The sequence below is a fragment of the Cupressus sempervirens genome, chromosome 1, assembly GCF_028749045.1.
Source record: "Cupressus sempervirens isolate cs-2001-9-10 chromosome 1, ASM2874904v1, whole genome shotgun sequence".
In the NCBI taxonomy this organism is placed as follows: Eukaryota; Viridiplantae; Streptophyta; class Pinopsida; order Cupressales; family Cupressaceae; genus Cupressus; species Cupressus sempervirens.
The window spans coordinates 761,934,325-761,953,489 of record NC_143118.1 but is presented as its reverse complement, the minus strand read 5'-3'; the positions used below and the strand labels follow the sequence as shown (position 1 = coordinate 761,953,489).

The 19,165-nt window shown below is 40.2% G+C and overlaps 1 protein-coding gene across 14 annotated transcripts in view; it reads right to left on the bottom strand.

Annotated features, from left to right (window-relative positions):
- Positions 1-243: 243 nt before the first annotated feature.
- The window catches only part of LOC149580128 (transcriptional corepressor LEUNIG-like), a 73,895-nt gene continuing 54,973 nt past the window's right edge, over positions 244-19,165 (bottom strand). For all 14 annotated transcript variants that reach the window (XM_089789577.1, XM_089789567.1, XM_089789599.1 and 11 more), the window contains 2 exons: positions 1,505-1,705; positions 244-876 (listed from right to left, as the gene is read on the bottom strand). In XM_089789577.1, the coding sequence (XP_089645703.1) occupies positions 730-876; positions 1,505-1,705 (348 nt within the window). In that variant the 3' untranslated portion in view covers positions 244-729. The remainder of the gene's footprint in view (positions 877-1,504; positions 1,706-19,165) is intronic.

Here is a 19,165-nt window from a genome sequence, read left to right as displayed (position 1 = left end):
TAAGTTTAGCATCATACAAATTCTGAGATATTTTAATGCTGTGTGCATTTGTTTTGGAAAGAAGCTTGTCCCTTGCATGATACCCTGCACAAGGAATTCCTTGGGCAGTTTTTCATTTATTTGCTCTCTTTCATGTAAATTTCAAAAAATAAAAACAAAATTGCCAATTATCAAGAGTTCTACAAAAACATTAGCAAAAATAAAAGTTTGCTAAATTTTGTAAAAATTAAATCTGAGAGTATGTTTCTCCAAATATCAACCAACGCTTATGTTTCTTATTTTGTCAGATTGGAAATATTAATCATCAACATTTTTACAATATTTACCAGCCCTCAAAATTCTTCCCTCTCCGGGCACTAATTATTTCCAAGTACACCTTGGATGAGAGAAATTTCTATAAACCATGTAATCTCTCTTCCAACTAAGGATCAATTTCACCCCAAGCTTCACATCACTATGTACTATTACCAAATGATAATAGACCAATATTTTGAAATGGTCTTTCAGATAACGGAAATTTGTTCGATGGATCAAAAATGGTTCTATTTAAAATTTCCAAAAATATAAACATTAAATCCGATCTCAATAGAGCATTTAGTAATAAACGTTCTTCTGCCATTGGCCTCCGATTTTGATTACAATAACAGTAACCCACACAATGGGTTCAAAATTATCAGGGTACTACTATACACAAAAATTAATCCCCCAAATTCTAAGAGTAACAAGTAGTTATTTCCAAAGTTTAACATACGTGTCGTGACTTGCAGAAGCAATCATCCCAGTTCTTGCAGACGACGACAATGCAGCAATCAGACCTTCGTGTGCATCTTTAACCGTCAGGGTCTTATTGAGTTCTGTATTCCACAACTCAATACTCTGCCAAAACAATCGAAGGCACATAAATGGCATTAACACCACATTAGTAGATTCTTTTATAGCCTACAATACTGAGCAATTTGTATATGGGACTACAGATGACTTATAGCAATATAGGACTCTGCTACAAATGAAGCGAGCATATCTTATCCCCTACGGGGTTTGAACTTGTGACATCTCTTTCAAGAGCACAATCTCCCCTACTAGGCCTACTCAGGTAAGTGTTCCTCACCCAGGCTTAAACAAACTTAGCAATTTAGGAAAAATAAATATGATATTTGAAAATAGTAAGAACATGGACTTTTAATTAATTTTACTATTATCTGTTGTTGAGATTGAATTTCATTATCAATTACATGATATTCTCTCTATTATATATAAAGATTATATAAGATTTTGTCAGCATGTCCAGAAGAATGTTATGTAGTTGTTAATGAGTTAAATGCTTATGCTTAATTAACTGGAATAGTACTTTATGAATTCCAGGTTCTGGAGTGCGAGGTTATATTTTCCAGCAAAGGTAAACTTCAGCCAGTTTCGTTTATTTCTATATCTATACATCTATATAATTATACAGAATTCAATAATTTGTTCATGAAAAAAAGAGATTCTCATGAAATTATCTTACCTGATAACAACCAATAATCACAAGTCCAGGATAACTTGGATGGAAAACGCAAGTCTGGAATGGGTTACCAGTGCACTGGATCTCCTGAATGCATCTCCCACCATCTGCTACTGATGAAATTTTCACATTATCCTCACTTACAGATGCGATATATTGACCAGTTGCATTCCAGCATAAAGAACGTATTGGCTTATTGTGTTTCTGCAAATAAAATAGAAATCAGTTCTGCGCCCATGAAAGTCGCTCCTCAAAACATACATAAAGAAGCAAAATGGAAGGACAATATAAATGATTTCATAAAGCATTTATTTTCATATAGCTTTCTTGCTTTTATAATCTAGCTCTGAACAACTACAACAAGATGTTCCAGTGAACTAATTATATCATTCTGTGTTTGAGTCACCTCTATTCTAGTGAGTAAATATTACATTAAATGGGCCCTAAACAAAACAAAAACTACAAGAAAAATGTCTTAAGGAGCCATAACACCACTTGTAAATGGAGAATGCCAAAAAGACCAAATGGAAATATCATAAGACACAGAAATATCACAATTCACTTTTACAGCTGACCACATATATGGTCAAGGATCCACAATGTAAAGGGTCAAGATCATTATTCTGCTTTCTTTTCTATTAGATAATATACAAGTGAAAAAATCTCGAGTTATCATGTCTACCAGAATTAACCTAATCAATTAGAACTATACAAATAAACACAAAATACATGGATACATGGTACAATACTTCGTGAACAAGGTTGGGGAACATCTGGGTAGTTGTGGGAGTTGAACTTCTACCCGTCACAGTGATGGTCTTCATGTGGTGGTGGCACTAATATGACAAAGTTTTAAATATATCTGACCATGCCACATGTTTTGGCACTCAGAATATGATGATAAAACTATATTCATGTGGCAAATCAGAAATATTGAATTCATCATACAAGTGGTCAGCACTAGCAGTGGGCACATTATGAATTCAACACCATCCCCTTAAAAACTGTGTTAGAGTTTTAGGTGACAAAATAGAACCCCCGGGATCAAATCAAAGACCAAGATAACTGCCACAGAAGAATGGCAAGATAATTGCATCAAGACACGAGAATGATATTATTGATAATGGACATCATTAGAATGTACATTATAGACCTGCTTATATAAGCAAAGCAATAAGAGACAATAATGAGTAGATAAGTTATCACCAATACAAGGTGGAATCACATGTCCACCAAAGGTATGTCATCCTCCATTATGCAATGAAATATGTGCAACATGTGGAGGATGATAATGTGATAGGTGCTCTAAAGGTGGATCTCACACATAAAATAGAATGTGATAACAACTATCACCACCTACAGTGGAATTTATCCTACACCATGTGCAAATATAGGTGCAAACTCCTAGATTTCTCATAAGCAAACCACTATGCAATGCATTATCCTATGTAAGCTTAAGTGAAGTGTAATTAAGAATATCTAATTAGAACAACAATGGAATGATATATGTTTCCTTGATGTGGTCTTGCATGACTTAATTTGTTACTGAAATAGGTTTTCTGTTGTTAATCATTGCAGAGATTCGACAATGAAAAGCCCTGACAATAGAATTGAGATTCCACAATTGCCTCTTAACGTAAATGTCTGGTTTGGTTACTATCACTTACAGAGCACTAATACGTAAACAGTAAAAGGTTTTGAAAATCTCACAGCTTGGCACAGTTTCACTCAAGTTACGATGACAAAATGGTGCTTAACAAGCCAATGCAAGAAACTGAGATTCATCATATTGGTGACTAGGAGTTGTTAAATGATGGGTTCTTGAAACATATATAGATGATTATAAGAACAGCACACACCAGTGCAGAAACTCACTAAAATTAAAAAGAGCCATGTTTTCAATGTGACTTTCTTTCAAAATGACAGAGTTGGCACAAAAACTATAACTTGTGTGAGGAATGACTTAGTCATGAGTCATGACTCACAACTGTCAAATATAAATTGGCACAAACTTATCAACAAGAGGAATGTGTATTTTGGCAAAAAGAAGATTGTACTGTTGTGGACTTCAAATTTGCAATTGTCCCCTAGCGAACTCACCAGTTTAGAAATAAGCTCCTTAGAAGGAAAGCTGCCAGAGACAACCTGATTTTTCTTTAAGTACTTTGGCATTGCTGGACCTGGTTTTAATGATTTTGGCATCAAATCGTGTTGGCATTAAGTTTTAATCATGAAAAAATGAAAAATGAACTACAAGGCTGCAGTGGGCTAGGGCAATAGTCATTAACGTGCATATATGGCATGAACATGTGATAAGGGTTTCAAGGTACCTGTTAATCAGGAAAATAATGTGTTATATTAAAAAGCAGGGTGAATGTGTGTAATTGACATGTGCATATGTGTGTTAATGAAACTCAAAGGGGTATGTGAATTGTGTTGGTTGGGAGCCAAGACAAGGTAGTATGCAAAGATGTGATAAGTACTGTTTATGATTAAATAAATAGCAGTGGATGATCCACATTTTGCTGCTCATCAGCAACTAATTATCCTAGCACAGTGCTACAACAAGCCCAATGATTAGAGTCTCCAATATAGAACACAAACAATAGTAGAATGGATGTAATTTTGATGGAAACCATCCTGATAACCTAGCACAAATCTGCAACCCTTCACATGCTACAACTAAAATGCAAACTCATAGAAGGTTGAAAGAATGCTTAAACTAAGTAAACAAACAAAAGCATACATAAAAGGGAATCACGGCAAAATTGTTTGCCTTGGACAAACACAATGGGGGAAGAAAGCTCCAATGAATCCACAATTGAGTTGCATTCCCATCATACATGGATCATATCAAAAGCTTTTGTTGTTATCTACAAACACGCATATTCGCTATGAGCCACCAGGTTTCAGAGCCACAAACAGCAAGGGACAGCAGGACGTGTTCCAAGTACACGGGTAGTATTATCAGATGATTATTTAGGGATGGAAGGGAACAGCTATTAAAGAAATAGAGAAATCTCAAATATTCAAATCATTGCATTGAGAAAACATTCATCATAGACATTGTAGAACCTTAATATATTAGACTTGAATTAAGATTACATGTAAGAATTGACCAGCAAATTAACAGAATTCAAATGCTTTCATTATCAATGTGTATATATATTATATAATAATTATAACAAAACGACCAAAGTTAGACTATAACAATGCAAGTTTCAACTACAAGGAACAAAAACATAGAAAATATATGGCTGTTCATAATCAGTAGATGCGACTGGTAGGCCCATATCAAAATTAGAAATCGAGTTTAAGTCACTGCTAGTATAAGGGGTCATCTCATGCAACAAAATGCCTCAGGAACATTGATGGGGGTACCAAAGTAGGGGACTAGTCCTTGGGGAGGACAGCATTTAAGCGGTTAGAAGAGAAAAAGTATCGATTACTATTCTACATTATCAATCAAGCTGATTCGTCGCTGCTCCTTTCAAGCATGGAGATGGTAATTTAGTAGTATTTACAACAAACTCCCTCTTGATTTCTAATGTCAATAGGAAAAAGTATAAATAACAAAGAGGAGAAAAGAAAATGCTTGATCATCCCTAAATGAATTGTTTGACCTTTGTGAGTTCTAGATTAGCTTGGGGAAAATTAAGGTTCACTTATTTTATTAGCCACTTTACCCCAATCCTCCAAAGACCATACTCTGAATCTACATTAACTACATCTTGTTTTTTTAAGAAATTAAACTATTTTTTTAGGGGTATCTAAATATGCAATTAAACATAACTTCTGGTTCCATCTTCACATTCATTTTCTCCTACAACATAACTATGACTATTAAAGCGTTCCATGGCAATCTGATCCCCAAAAAAATTGTTGTTTCTTGAGATAAGGACATCCTTGAGACTTGCAGAGACTGGGAAAGCATCTCTTGATGCTTCTCACCACCACTTACAATGAATTAACCTCGAGATGTTTTCCTCAAACGATGGGGACCCCAATATCCCTTTGATTGATCACAAACTTCTTTGGGTTTCTCATCTATTCCAAAACGATTGGTAGTCTCCCTTGTCTAAAATGTGAATAGTTAATTATTTTTTAAATAGGATTTTATGAAATAAGAAGCATTAATCATTACCCTATAGTCAGCCCTATCTCCACCCTAGACAGTCAAAAAACTATAAAAAGAAATCATATCTTAGTTCAAATCCCTATTGAGTTTCTCATTGCATTAGGCACAAGTGAACTATTAAAGAAAATGCAACAGAAAGGGCATGAGCGAGTCCTTATTGATTAATCATTCATCACATTCATTGAACCTTCACAATAAACCTTGGGTCATACTTAGTCATTTGTACATTCTATTTTCAATTTTTATTGATAAATCTGAAACCAATGACCATATGACTTTAAGGTTCAGATTAGATATTCAATTTATTGTTAATATTTTATATATGAAAATGGATAAAATGTTGTTTTTATGTTTATTGAACCGCTGTTTTATCTGAAATCAATGCTCATATGAGTTTTCTTTTGTTTTCGATTTCAAAATCCAAAATATTGTTTAAAGCATGCCTAAAGATTATCCCAAAGCATACTGGCCAGGTGAAAAGTTCATCTCAGATGATGCAATTCAAAAGTGCCATTTACAATAGATTGGGTTTTGCTGCATGAGTCTAGACCAGCTCAATATGAGTCCATTCAAATGGCCCCCAATAAGTTCCCCAAACCTCTAAAACATACGAACTTATAGGCTTGATTATTGTATCGAAATGCTGCAATTTAAAGGGGAACCCCTAGAAGTGGATTTGAAAACAGTAATGTTCCAAGATAGACAAGGTACACACCCCTTCTATAAAGGCACAAGTACAAGGCATATTCATGCTAAATGATAGAGAGATAAGTTTATTAATGTTCAATAAAAGACCAATAAGAGGGTCTAGGTGACTGCCAAAGCAAAGCAGGGGACCAGCCCAAAGCGGGAACACCAAACGGTGTTCAAGGAAAGAAAATGAAACAATAGATGAAGAAGAAGACCAAACAAACCAAACCACCAACTAGCTGCCCCAGGCATGCTGAGAAGAAGTCCAGAACTAGAGGACAGGCCCTAGGGCAAGAGGGTGCCCTGAGCCATCTCTGAAGACCTCTAGAAGAGGAAGAGGAAGAGGAATATGAGGGTTGCTGCTAGGTGAAAGTAATATGGAATCTCACAGATCAGGAGAGGCTAGAAGGGGGGTTGAGAGCCTGCTTGGCACCATGTGTAGGAGAAACCACCATGAAAAAATAGGTGATGAACTGCTCCAAGTGCTATCTAGTGTACCATTGATGCTGAAGAGAATGGTCCCATAGCCTCAAGGCCTCCTAAAGGTAAAGTGCAAGGCACTATTGATCAATATATCTAAAGAAGGTAGAAAGAAACTGCGTCTCTCTGAATAAGCAATAGAATCTCCTTCTGATCTCAACAGTAGATGGGCCAGTGGAAAATGAAGGCGGACTCTGTCTCAGCCACTCCTAAATAGCAGAGCTGGGAGACCCTATCCTCCCTAGCCAACTGATGATTAGTTTGAATGCACAGCTGATGTAAACCCACTCTGAAAGAGCCAAGAAATAGGCAAAATGCAAGTGACCAGCTGTGAGACAAGTATGAGGGACAAACAATGATCCTATCTTCTATATCAAGACAGTGCTTTGCGTAGAAATCCATCTTCGGTGAAGCCCTCGAGTAGGGCTCACCTAAGTAATGAGGATATATTGCATGTAGATGTCCATCCTAACGAGTGTTCAACTCTTACCGAGACGATAAAAGATGAGTTGGTGCATCCAAGGGGTACTGAAAAGGGGAAGGCAATCAATGTCAATCCCAATCAAAGTCAGGAGAGTCGAGATCTGAGCGAACCAGCATTAGACCCAACTCAAGGAATTTGAGGTTGCAATGGCCTCTGAGGAAAAGTAGACCAAATAGGAGTATCTAAGACGTCCCTCTGAAGAATCTGCGTCTCTCTGAATAAGCAATAGAATCTCCTTCTGATCTCAACAGTAGATGGGCCAGTGGAAAATGAAGGCGGACTCTGTCTCAGCCACTCCTAAATAGCAGAGCTGGGAGACCCTATCCTCCCTAGCCAACTGATGATTAGTTTGAATGCACAGCTGATGTAAACCCACTCTGAAAGAGCCAAGAAATAGGCAAAATGCAAGTGACCAGCTGTGAGACAAGTATGAGGGACAAACAATGATCCTATCTTCTATATCAAGACAGTGCTTTGCGTAGAAATCCATCTTCGGTGAAGCCCTCGAGTAGGGCTCACCTAAGTAATGAGGATATATTGCATGTAGATGTCCATCCTAACGAGTGTTCAACTCTTACCGAGACGATAAAAGATGAGTTGGTGCATCCAAGGGGTACTGAAAAGGGGAAGGCAATCAATGTCAATCCCAATCAAAGTCAGGAGAGTCGAGATCTGAGCAAACCAGCATTAGACCCAACTCAAGGAATTTGAGGTTGCAATGGCCTCTAAGGAAAAGTAGACCAAATAGGAGTATCTAAGACGTCCCTCTGAAGAATCGGCACAAAATTTGAGGAAATGTTAAAAACCAAAAAACGTTGAAGTAAAGTCAAAAAGGGTGGCCCCAAACTCAACAAGGATGATATTGTGAGGTGTAGTTTGTCTACATTTGATAATGTGCTTAAGGAGAAAATTTTGGACCCACTTTACAGAGTTCTAGTCTAACTCCAACAAAGACGACCCTCAAACCACAGACCCATAAAGCACAATTGGTCAGATCAAAGTATCCATAAGGGTCAACTTGGATGTGTTGTCCTAGAAGTGATGTTGGAAATACTGTCGGTGTTCTAGAAGGGCTAGGGAGCCATACCTTTTTTTGATACAAGAATGCATAGTGGGACTCATATTGAATTGAGGACCAGAGAACTTGACCCCCAACTACATGTACAAAGATGAGATCTCCACCTCCATGCCCTAGAAAAAGAAGTCGAGGTGAGAGATCTTGAGGCAATTGAATACCATTACCTTGGTCTTCCCCAGGTTCAATAACATCCATCAAGAGTCGCAAAAGGAAGCAAGGCCATCCAAATCTCTTTATAAAACCTCAGGGAAGGATACCAGCAAGACCACATCATCCACAAAAAGCAAGATGGAGATCAAGATTTGATGTAAGAAACACCCATCTCTCGAAAGTGAGTGCACCTAAAGAGATGTCTCCAACTCAACAATGTAAAGCCCAAACAAGGTAAGAGATAAGGGACAACACTACTTCACCCCAATTGTGCTTTGGATGAAGTCCGACATCCCATAAGGGGTCATAATGTGCCCAGAAACCGTCTCATAAAGTCTCATGATGACAATGTATAAATTCTTGGAGAGACCAATGTTACGTAGTCTCTAGAAAAGCGTTCTCCTGGAAACAAAATCACAAAGCAACAGTACCTTCTAGGAGAGATGACGAGCCTTCTCAATCATAGCCCCAAGGGTCAACATGTGGTCCGTGGTTTGATAATCATAGCGAAAGCCCGCCTATCCTCTAGCTTGAATATGTCATTGATTCAACTCCCAAGAAAGATGCAAGAAAGTAACACAAAGCTTTAGAAAGGTGTGTCCAACCATAATACTCTTGTGGTTTTTAGGGTTTGAAGTTGGTCCCGCCTTATGGATTGGTTGATGATGCGTTGCGACCAAGAAAAGAGGAATCGTGTGCAAACAACTCTTTTGAAGAGTTCAATGAGGAAGGGGCCCAATATTGTATAGTCGAGCTTGAAGAGTTCCTCCTGAAGCCCTTCCTCATTAGTGGCTATACTACTACCCATGGATCTAACCACCTCGTTGATGTTGGTACAAGTGAAGATATGGTAGTGGAGGAGAGGGATGGCAATGATGGCAAGCTAATTAGGGATATTATAGAGAGTGGAGGTGTGGAAGACAAGGGAGTCGTGGTCCAAGGTGGGCGAGGGGTGGGAGTGGTGAGGAAAAAGGGTGCACCAAAATGCCTTGGAGCACTATAGAAGGGAAGCTCTAAGGGTAAGGCTACAAAGCATGATGGAGCAACAATTTTTAAAGTGAAAGACAATGGCGGTGGGAGTGCTTCAACTGAGGGAAGGGAGGATGGAGGGTGGACGTCGCATGCAAGGAGCGGTGGGAGGACTTACACACATCATCATACCACTAATTCATCGAGCAAATGTTTCTACACTTAGAGGGAGGGATGAATGAGGAGGTGCAGTGAAGGAAGCAGAGGAGGGAAACCTCCCAAATAGAAGCAGGGAGCTAGTCAAACATGGAGGCGCAAACGAGGGCAAAAAGGGCATCCAAAGGGAGGAGCTACCAAAGGTGTTGGGTGAAGAGGTCTTAGTCAATGTTGTTGAAGAAAGATGTGAGTGGGATGGTCAAGAGAAAGGGGAGGGACAAGGACGGAGGAGTGGGATCCTAGACAAAAAAGGTTTTGGCAGGCATGATCAGCCAAGGGAAGGCGGGTGATGGAAAAGTGGCTAATGGAGGGAATGAGAGAGGAATAAAATAAGGCATAGTCAACCACACTCACACCTCTACCATGAGGCAGGTGAACTAACTAGAGCTTGGAAAGCAAGGAAGTTCATTCAAAATCACTAAGTCCTCGAAAATATGAACCAACATAAATATGGCACTGTTGCCGGAGTAGACAACAAATATTACACTCTAAACCCAGTTGCTAACGAGAAAAGGGACTCCACCAATACTTCTAACCCTCGCCTGAACCAAACCTTGTCCTTGCAAGCAGATAACCAGTGTAACTCAGAGACACTAGGAAGTGAGAGCACAAGGCTCTTGTTTTTCTCAGTCACAAAAAGATCAGCTAACCCAAAAGCATCAGGAAGCAATCCCACTAAGGACCAAAACGACCCATTACCATTCCAGCAGTTGACATGCAACGAATGAACCCTATGTTCTTTTATACCCAACTGCACCTGTGACCTTCATTTAGCAGTAGCTACTGCTCAGGCAATCCAACCCAAAGGAAAAGAGTCTTTGATCACTACCTTTAGGTACCTGATAACAACCCATTTGCCCTCACATCTCACTGCTGCCAAAAGTTCCTTGGACAGAGAACCTGAAGCCAATCTGCAAAGGACAAAATGCAGAGGAAAAGGGCGTTGTCATAACCAAACCAGACTCTGTCCAGGGTGATGTCTAAAATCTTGAGCTACTCACTAAGGAAAGAGTGACCCACATTGAGGGGGTCGAGGTTTGGAGGAAGCCCACAAACTTTTAGATTCAATCTGTACATCCTCTTTGTGCGTTCCTCAACCAATTTTGCCTTAACAAGCTCTTCCACACTGGAAAGAGGTCTGGTACTATTGTTACAGACCATGGCCGAAGATTTCAATTGGGTTTTAGTTTCAGATTTCAGCTAATCCTGTCGATTGTCAAGATCATTTTTATTTAAAGTAGATGTCTTCAATCTCCAAGCTGTGTTCAAAACTGGAATCCAATCGTTGTTTAATCTATACATTCTCTGCCATGGCAGAGGAGAGTCTAGCTGAGATAATAGAGACTAGCACAAGACTAGCATCCAACTGCTGCTTCAGGCCACTGTAATCTGAGCGTAAATTGTGAACTTGTTGGATAGGCTGGAAACAGTGTCTCTCAAGTTTTGGTTTTTTGATTCCGACCTGCAAACCCACTCCGAAAAATTGGCAAAGGATGGACCATCACTGGGCTTGCATGCGTAGGTTTGCAGAGGGGAGGTAGCAGGTACAGAAACCTCATCGACAATGGAACCCATGAGAGAAAAATGTCTAGTATAGCTAACCTTGGTCTGCACCCAATTAATAATTATTAACACAAGAACTAATGTGCCATTACTTTCCTCCTTATTGAACCCACTAGATGTCATGAACAAACTTTAACTAGCAAAGATGAATCTTGATTTCACGTACATCCAACATCTATGAAGTTATATAGAACTCAAACTACCTTCTCCAAATTTTAATATATTATTATTTTGGCTGCTCCAAATTCAAGAATTAATCAAAATACCCTATTGGCTTTAATAAATGTTTTTGATTTTCATTGGAATGTTTAAAAAGAGATATTGAAAGGCTCTGTTGCAGATTCTGGACATTTGTAGCAAATAAGCCAGTACAAGAATAAATAGAATGATCTCAGGATACTATGCACACAAATTGATGGCAGACCTAATCCTTACCCTTGAAACACCCAATCACTTTTAGCATATGAAAGTTTGTTTTATAAGGTGACATCCTAAAGTCTGTGTACTGAATACTTTGTTCCTTGCAGCTCATAAATGCTAGTTACTCCTTCCAGTTCATTATATGGGAATCATATAATGTAAATATAAATGTAGAAATATATAACACAATTTTAAAGATTTGCTAGCACCATCCTTAATACATTTTCATGTATTGTATTGTATCTGACAACCTGGAATGTGATTGAATTTGGGTTAGGATGCTTTGTTTAATGTACAAGGTAAACAGATATTTATCACATTAAGAAACTAGAATGTAAAATAGAACAAGATACTTTATTCATATAAGCAGATATGCAATAAAGATTAAAATGCTCCTTCATGATTCCATTCGGACAATGTGCCTATACTTCCCGAAGGGGTGACTCAACCATCACGCAACCTTTCAGACACCAACTAATCTTGTCGGCTATAATATAGTTTTTTACCAACAACATCATTCCCCCCAAAAGAAAAGTCATGTCCAGATGACAAAATAGAGACAACTAACTACTAAGTACATCAAGACTCAAAACAAACTAAGAAGAAGAGGGGTGTGTCGATGTAGGGTTGGTGTAGTAGACGTCCTTTGTGCCTGTAGCTCGCTCAATTGTGCCCGCAACTCATGCACCTGTTGCGTTCGGGCATCCAAATTCACCTTAGCTTGCATATGAAGTTCTAATGCTCTCTTCATCATATCAGCTATGTTTTGAAGCTCCACCTCCTTCGCATGTCTTCGCATCCCCCAACTGAGATACAAATGTTGGCTTCTCTGACTCCCTCTTAGCAATGAGTGCTACCCGCACCTTCTCCCAAGCTACCTGTTGTGTAGTCAAATTGGCTTCTACTATGGCTAATCAGATAGTTGTCTCCTCTCGAGCCTTCTCTGCTGCCACCTAGTTCGTCTCATTCCTACGTAGAGCATAGTACACATCTCAATACACCCGTACTATCTCTCGCATCAAGTGCTCAACAATGCTTTCCAATACAGGCTCCGTAGTAGTCTACTCCTGCGGCATCTTTGGGATCTCTATGTTCGGCCATCCTCTCGCCTTGAAACATATAGAGAAGGCCGTTGGACAACCAACCCACATGAATGACAACACCTACTCTAATTCCCACACCACCGCCTCCAAAGCACGTCTCTGTGCTAAAACTACTACTCGGTGACCTCGAGTCACCACATCCACCAGGTAAATCTTGACATCTTCCTCCCCTAAAGTTGTCAAGGGGTTAGATGATGCGGGGTGCTCTATGGCCATCGCTGCCTCTACTGCTTCTAACATCCTCTCCATAGTACTCCCCGTCAAAGGTGGGGGTGGTGGTGGCTCCACTACAACAGTAGGATGACTCTCCTCTGGTGGGGCTTGGGGATGCACTGCTTGAGGTACTTCTCTCATAGGTGATACAGTGGTAGATGTTAGTATTATCGGTCTAATGTTGAATCTCCTACCAAAGTACCTCCACAAGTCCTACTCACTTAAGTCCTGAGATGCATTACCCTCACTAATGGCCAGTAATGCATCATCTATCGTGACCACTACATCAAATCCCACTACCTCCAGTCTGACTTGTGGTGGCCCCGAACTCTCATGAACCTCTTGTGTCAGTAACTCAATCACCTCCTCTAATAAGGTTGTCGTCGATAATGAGTGGGACTCTGTCTCAACTATGGCCACGGCCTCCAGAATGGTCTAAGGTCACTGCAACTGGCTAAGCCGCTACTGTGACAGGGGTCACCACTACTGGTTGCCTGAGTAGTCCAAATCCTAGAATTTGTGCACTGTGTACTCGTAGGAACCAAATGTGTTGTTGCCGAAAGTATAGGTCACAAAAATAGCAATGGTGTTGCCATAATAACTTCCACCTCTTCGTCATCCTCTTCCTCCTCTCCATCGGTCCCATTCTCATCAAAAGATGTCTCCTGCTGACCACTATCCGTATCTCCTGCATCCTGTCTAGGTCGCTTTAATTCTTCTCCCCTTTCTTCTTTCCACGCAATATTTGTTATAGCGACAGAACACTATACGACATATGGGAGCTTGTGTTTATACCATAGCCGTATAGCACAAAACCTTTTCTAATTTTCTTTTTGTTCCAATCTACGGTCTTTGCTCACTATTTGTCTTGACTCGTATGACAATGCTCCCAACTTATTTCTCTTCTGTAAGGCCATACAGTGGGTTTTGATTTTCTCTGGTCTTTGAGGTCATACGGTAATGCTTGCTTATGTAGAGATCATACGGTGCCTGTGTTTTTTATTTAAACCGTACAATCATACAGTGAGTTTAATTCTTTTGCCTTTGCCCCTTCTGGACACAAGATATACCCACCTAGCCACACAGTATCTTCACTTCACTGTATGATATATCCACCTAGCCGCGCGGTATCTTCACTTGGTCATATAGTATCTTCAATTGTTCGTACGGTATCTTCTATTTTGTTCTGGCCGTATAGTGTCCTTCCTTATTTGCTCCTGAGTTTATACAGTGATGCTCCTATGTTGTCTTCTGGTCTTCCTCTATTCCACCGTTTTGGGTGGTGTCTCTGCTTGGCTGTACCGTAATCTTATCATTGCTCTACTAAAATAATCTTTTTACATATACTATTCCATCTTGTTCTCATTTTGCACATTTTTATTGTAATAATCTTTATTTATTTATTTTTTATTATTACCTCATATATTTCTACTTATTATTACATATTTATAGTGCCTCTGAGTTGTTCGTCTGGGTCTCATTATCTCTATTTATCGTACAAGATAAACAAACACTTATCGCATGTAGTACAGTAAGATATAACACAGAACAAATGCTTTATTCATATACGCAATATGCACTCCAATGCTTACAACATGATTATGATGATGTTCGATAGTCCCTTTCGGATGGTGTACATACACTTTCCCGAAGGGGTGACTCAACCATCATGCACCCTTTCAGATACAATTCTACCTATCAGCTACATTATAGAATTTACCGACAACATCATCCCCCCCAAAAAGTAAAGTCGTCTCTAGACAACAAAATAGAGAACCCATGCAAAAAAAACTCAAATTACACTAAAACAATTAATTACATCAATGTTTAGACACTACGAAGAGGGATGCGTCCCTAGTGTAGTAGTCATATGTGCCCTAAGCTTGTTCAGCTCTACTCGTAGCTTATACACTTCCTCCTTCCATACTTTCAATTCTGCTTCAGCCTCCATCTGAAGCTCCAAAGCTAACTGCATCATTCCAGTGATCTCTTCAAGCTCTTTCTCCTTCCCTTCTGCCACCAGCTCTTTCTCTGTTGCTAATTGTTCCTTCTTTGTTGCCACCTTTTGTAGCTGACTCTGTTGGGCTAACAATACTACCCTCTCAAATTCCCAGGCTACCCTCTTTGTGGCTAGCCTGGTAGCTAACTCCTCTTGAGCTCTCTCCGTTGCTACTTGGTCTACCTGGGTCCTCCGAAGGGTGTAATATGCATGCCTGTGTATCTCGACTATCTCCTGAGTCAAAGCCTCTACTCAGTGCTCCATACCTAGATCTCTCATAGTGGCTCAATCCTAGCGCATCTCTGCAATCTCCACACTTGGCCATCCTCACTCGTCAAAACAAACTATAAAGGCCACTAAGTATCCTAATTTCATGAAGGATACCACTCTCTCCAGCTCCTTTATTACTAAATCCAAGTCTTGTATCTATGCAAAGATCACTACTTAGCAAGTCTGAGTTGCGAGAGTCGCTATATTAGCGAAGAATGCCTCTCTTGTCACTGTTTCTGGCACTATTGGATGCTGTTGCTGAGCACCCATAGCCCTCTATACTGCTTCCACCATCCGCTCAACAACTCTGTGGTAGTCCATCAATCTGTGTCGATTGATGCTCCTCCACCTGTGCGTGTTGAGGGTCTTCCTCTGGAGCTACTTCTCACGTACATGTGTACAAGTATGTCATTTGAGGCACTAAGGTACGATGAAAACTCGTACTTAGGTACGTGCTCAACCTCTGGGTTCTGCTCTCTTTGTTCGGCTCTCAGGTGATATTAACAATGTTGTATCCACCGTGACCACTACATCTGAACCCACTACGTCCAAATGAACACCTGGCATTCTCAAACCCTCACTTGTCAGTATCTCCATCACTCCTTCCTGAGTGTCTGTCTCCATATCAGGTACAAGTACTTTAGCCCCCACCTCTGGTATACCTGGCAAAATCTCTTGAGCAGGCTCCATCGTTACCTCAGGAACACCTGTCTCCATCAGTGACGAATGTGCCTCTGCAACGGGCTGAATCGCGACTGTAGTCAAAGTCATCACCACTGGCTATCTAAACTGGCCAAACCCTAGAATGTCATGTATACCTACCGAGACCAAGTGTGTCATCGCTGAGAGTGCAGGTCGTGGAAATCTCAATGGTGTAGCTATAATTACTTCTACCTCCTCGTCCTCTTCATCCTCCCCTTCAGTCTCACTCTCCTCAGAAGAAGTATTCTCGCGACCACTGTCAATATTTTTGTTGTTCGATCTTCAATCATTTCTATCTGACTACAGTCTTGGTGCCAAGTGTATCAATATGCCTCCACTACATGATCGGGGGTTCACTTGGCGCAAGTGGTCCCGGTTTGGCCTCTAGTGCATCATTGGGAATCATCTGCATCATTGCCTCCAAGAATAGCCCGATGGCATAGTGTGGCATATAAAATGTCTTGTGCTACAGTGTCGTAAATTCGTACATCCATTCTGCCAACAATGTAGCCCAATCGTACACTTTCATTTAGAATCTCGTTCATCATCGCCACTTGTGGGAATGAAATGTTTGAAGCGTGATAGGATCCTGTGAGGCGATTGTTCACTACATCCATAAGACAACACCAGTGCCCTTCCTACACGTTGGACTTCTTCAATCCTCTACCCTTCGACATGTCCATGAGAGCTTCTTGCTCCATCTGTGTCAAATCCCCACATACCAACAATATTAATTGTCTTTACCTCCCGACTCAACTTTTTTGATTTGCTATCTATTTTCCTTCCCCCTTGTGCATGACCAGGTATCCTAAATACCCATGTGAAGTCCATCGTTCTGAATGATATTACCAAGCTGCATCAAAGATAGGCAAACATACTAGTTCGAGAGAACCTATCATCTCCTATTCCACTGTACGGTGTAAAGTAGCCTCACATTTTGTATGATCACTTTCCTTTGATCGTACGGGGCCACATATGTTCCTTCTATTGCACGCGGATGCTGTACGGTGTTTTGTCTCTGATTGCCTGAGGCCGTACAATATTCTCTTTTTCATTCATTAAGGGTCGTACAATAGTGAAATTACCTTTATGTTATAGTTGCCTGTCTATGTCGTACGGTAACCCTCACACACCTATCGCTTTATGACCATACGGTACTCTGAATATGATTGGCTTTCGTACTGTACGGTGAGTTATGACCCTTCTTTTTGTCCGTACATCCATACAGCGCTTTTCTCTCAATTTGATGCCCATACGATCATTATAATTTTGTCCCCTTCACTTTATTTATTACAATTACTTATTTTTACTTACACATTTATTCTAATTATTTATATTTACAATATATACACCATCACTTCTGTTCTTACACTCTCTTTGAGTTGTTCGTTGGCTGAGGTGCATCATTTCTTTCATATAAACTTTCAGTTTCGACCCATTCACTACATCAGGCACTTCCTTCCCATCCAGCATCCATAATTTGATTGCCCTATTATCACCAACTTTGTGTATCTTGTACAGTCCTACCCACTTCACTTTGAACTTTCATGGTTTGATCTCGTTCCACCCATTATATTTCAAAACTAACTGGCTTGGTTGAAATTTATTCAATTTTAAATACTTGTCATGCCATACCTTATGTCTATTTTGTGCAACTTTCATGGCCCATTGTGCCTGCAGTCATCACTCATCCAGTTTATTCAAATTGTACAATCTCTCCCTCAAGTTTTCCATATCTCCCAATTTGTTCTCAATCGCGAACCTTAAACTTGGTACCATGAATTCCGTTAGTACCATAGCCTCCTACCCATACATCAACTGAAACGAAGTGCCCCGTAGTTACTTTGTATGAAGTGCACTACGCCCACAATGCTGATGGTAACTTTTCTTCCCAATCCTCTCCTTCTACTGCACAAGATTTATAAATCACCCTGACCAAGAGCTTATTCGTAGCTTCTGCTTGTCCATTGGCTCTCGAGTGGTACGAGCTCGACAAAGAATGGTCAATTTTGAATTCTGTAGTAAGCAATCGGATAACGTAATTGACAAAGTGTCCCCCACGGTCGCTTGTCAACTACAATGGAATCCTGTACCTTGTGATTATCTGCTCATAGATAAATTTAACTGTGTTTACCGTAAAGTTGTCAGGTAGTGCCCATGCCTCCACCCACTTGGTTAGATATTTTGTCTCCACCACAATGGCATGTTACGTAGAGAACGCCCTATTCGCCTGCAAAGGATCTGCCTATAAAAATGGTAGGGGCATGCAAGGGGCCGCTCCGTCCGTTTTCACGTGCGGCATTTTTGAGCCTGGCCCAATCCAGTGCCACGTGTGGTCACTGGGACTAGGTTGGTTAGTCATTGAACTTGCATCTTTTAGTTTTACTTACCTTAAGAGGTCCAACAAAGTCCAACCCCCATCTTTCAAATAGCTCTTGTGCCTGTGAAGGATTCAAAGGCATGAAGTCTCTCTTCAGTGGTTTTCTAGCTCTTTGACATGTATCGCAGGCAATAACCCACTCCCTGGCATCATTGTGCACGGTTGGCCACCATAACCTTGCCAAAAGTATCTTCTGCGCAATTGTTTCTAACCCCATGTGTCCTCTTGTTGGTCCCTCGTGTGCTTCCTTCAACACCTTAGGAATCTCCTCTTCCAACATGCACCGTCTTAATATCTGATCGAATCTTGTTTTATACAATAACCCGTTGATCAATTGAAATGTTCGGCTCCTTAGCACCAATTTCCTCCTCTCGTTCGGCGACATTTTGCTAGGAAACTATCCCATTGAGAGATACTCTCTGATACACGTGTACCAAGATGGTAGTACTGCAATGTGAAATAGCTGTGCGTCCGAAAAATCATCGTTGAATCCCTCCGATGGCTCTCCTAATTTTATCCTTGACAAGTGATCCACACTTACATGACACTTACCTGGTTGTACCACAATCTTGAATGTAAATTCCCTGTATGATCGTCTTGTTCACAAGATATAACAACGCTTAATGATCCACATAAAATATGAATGGTGTCGCCAGTAGATAATGCCTAAATTTATGTACTGTGTACACCATTCTAAGTGCTTCTTGTTCTGTCGTACTATAATTTTCCTCCGCTTTAGATAACAGTCTACTCGCAAAGTATACTAGATGATCCAGTCTATGGTCACCAATCTATGCAAGTGTTGCTGC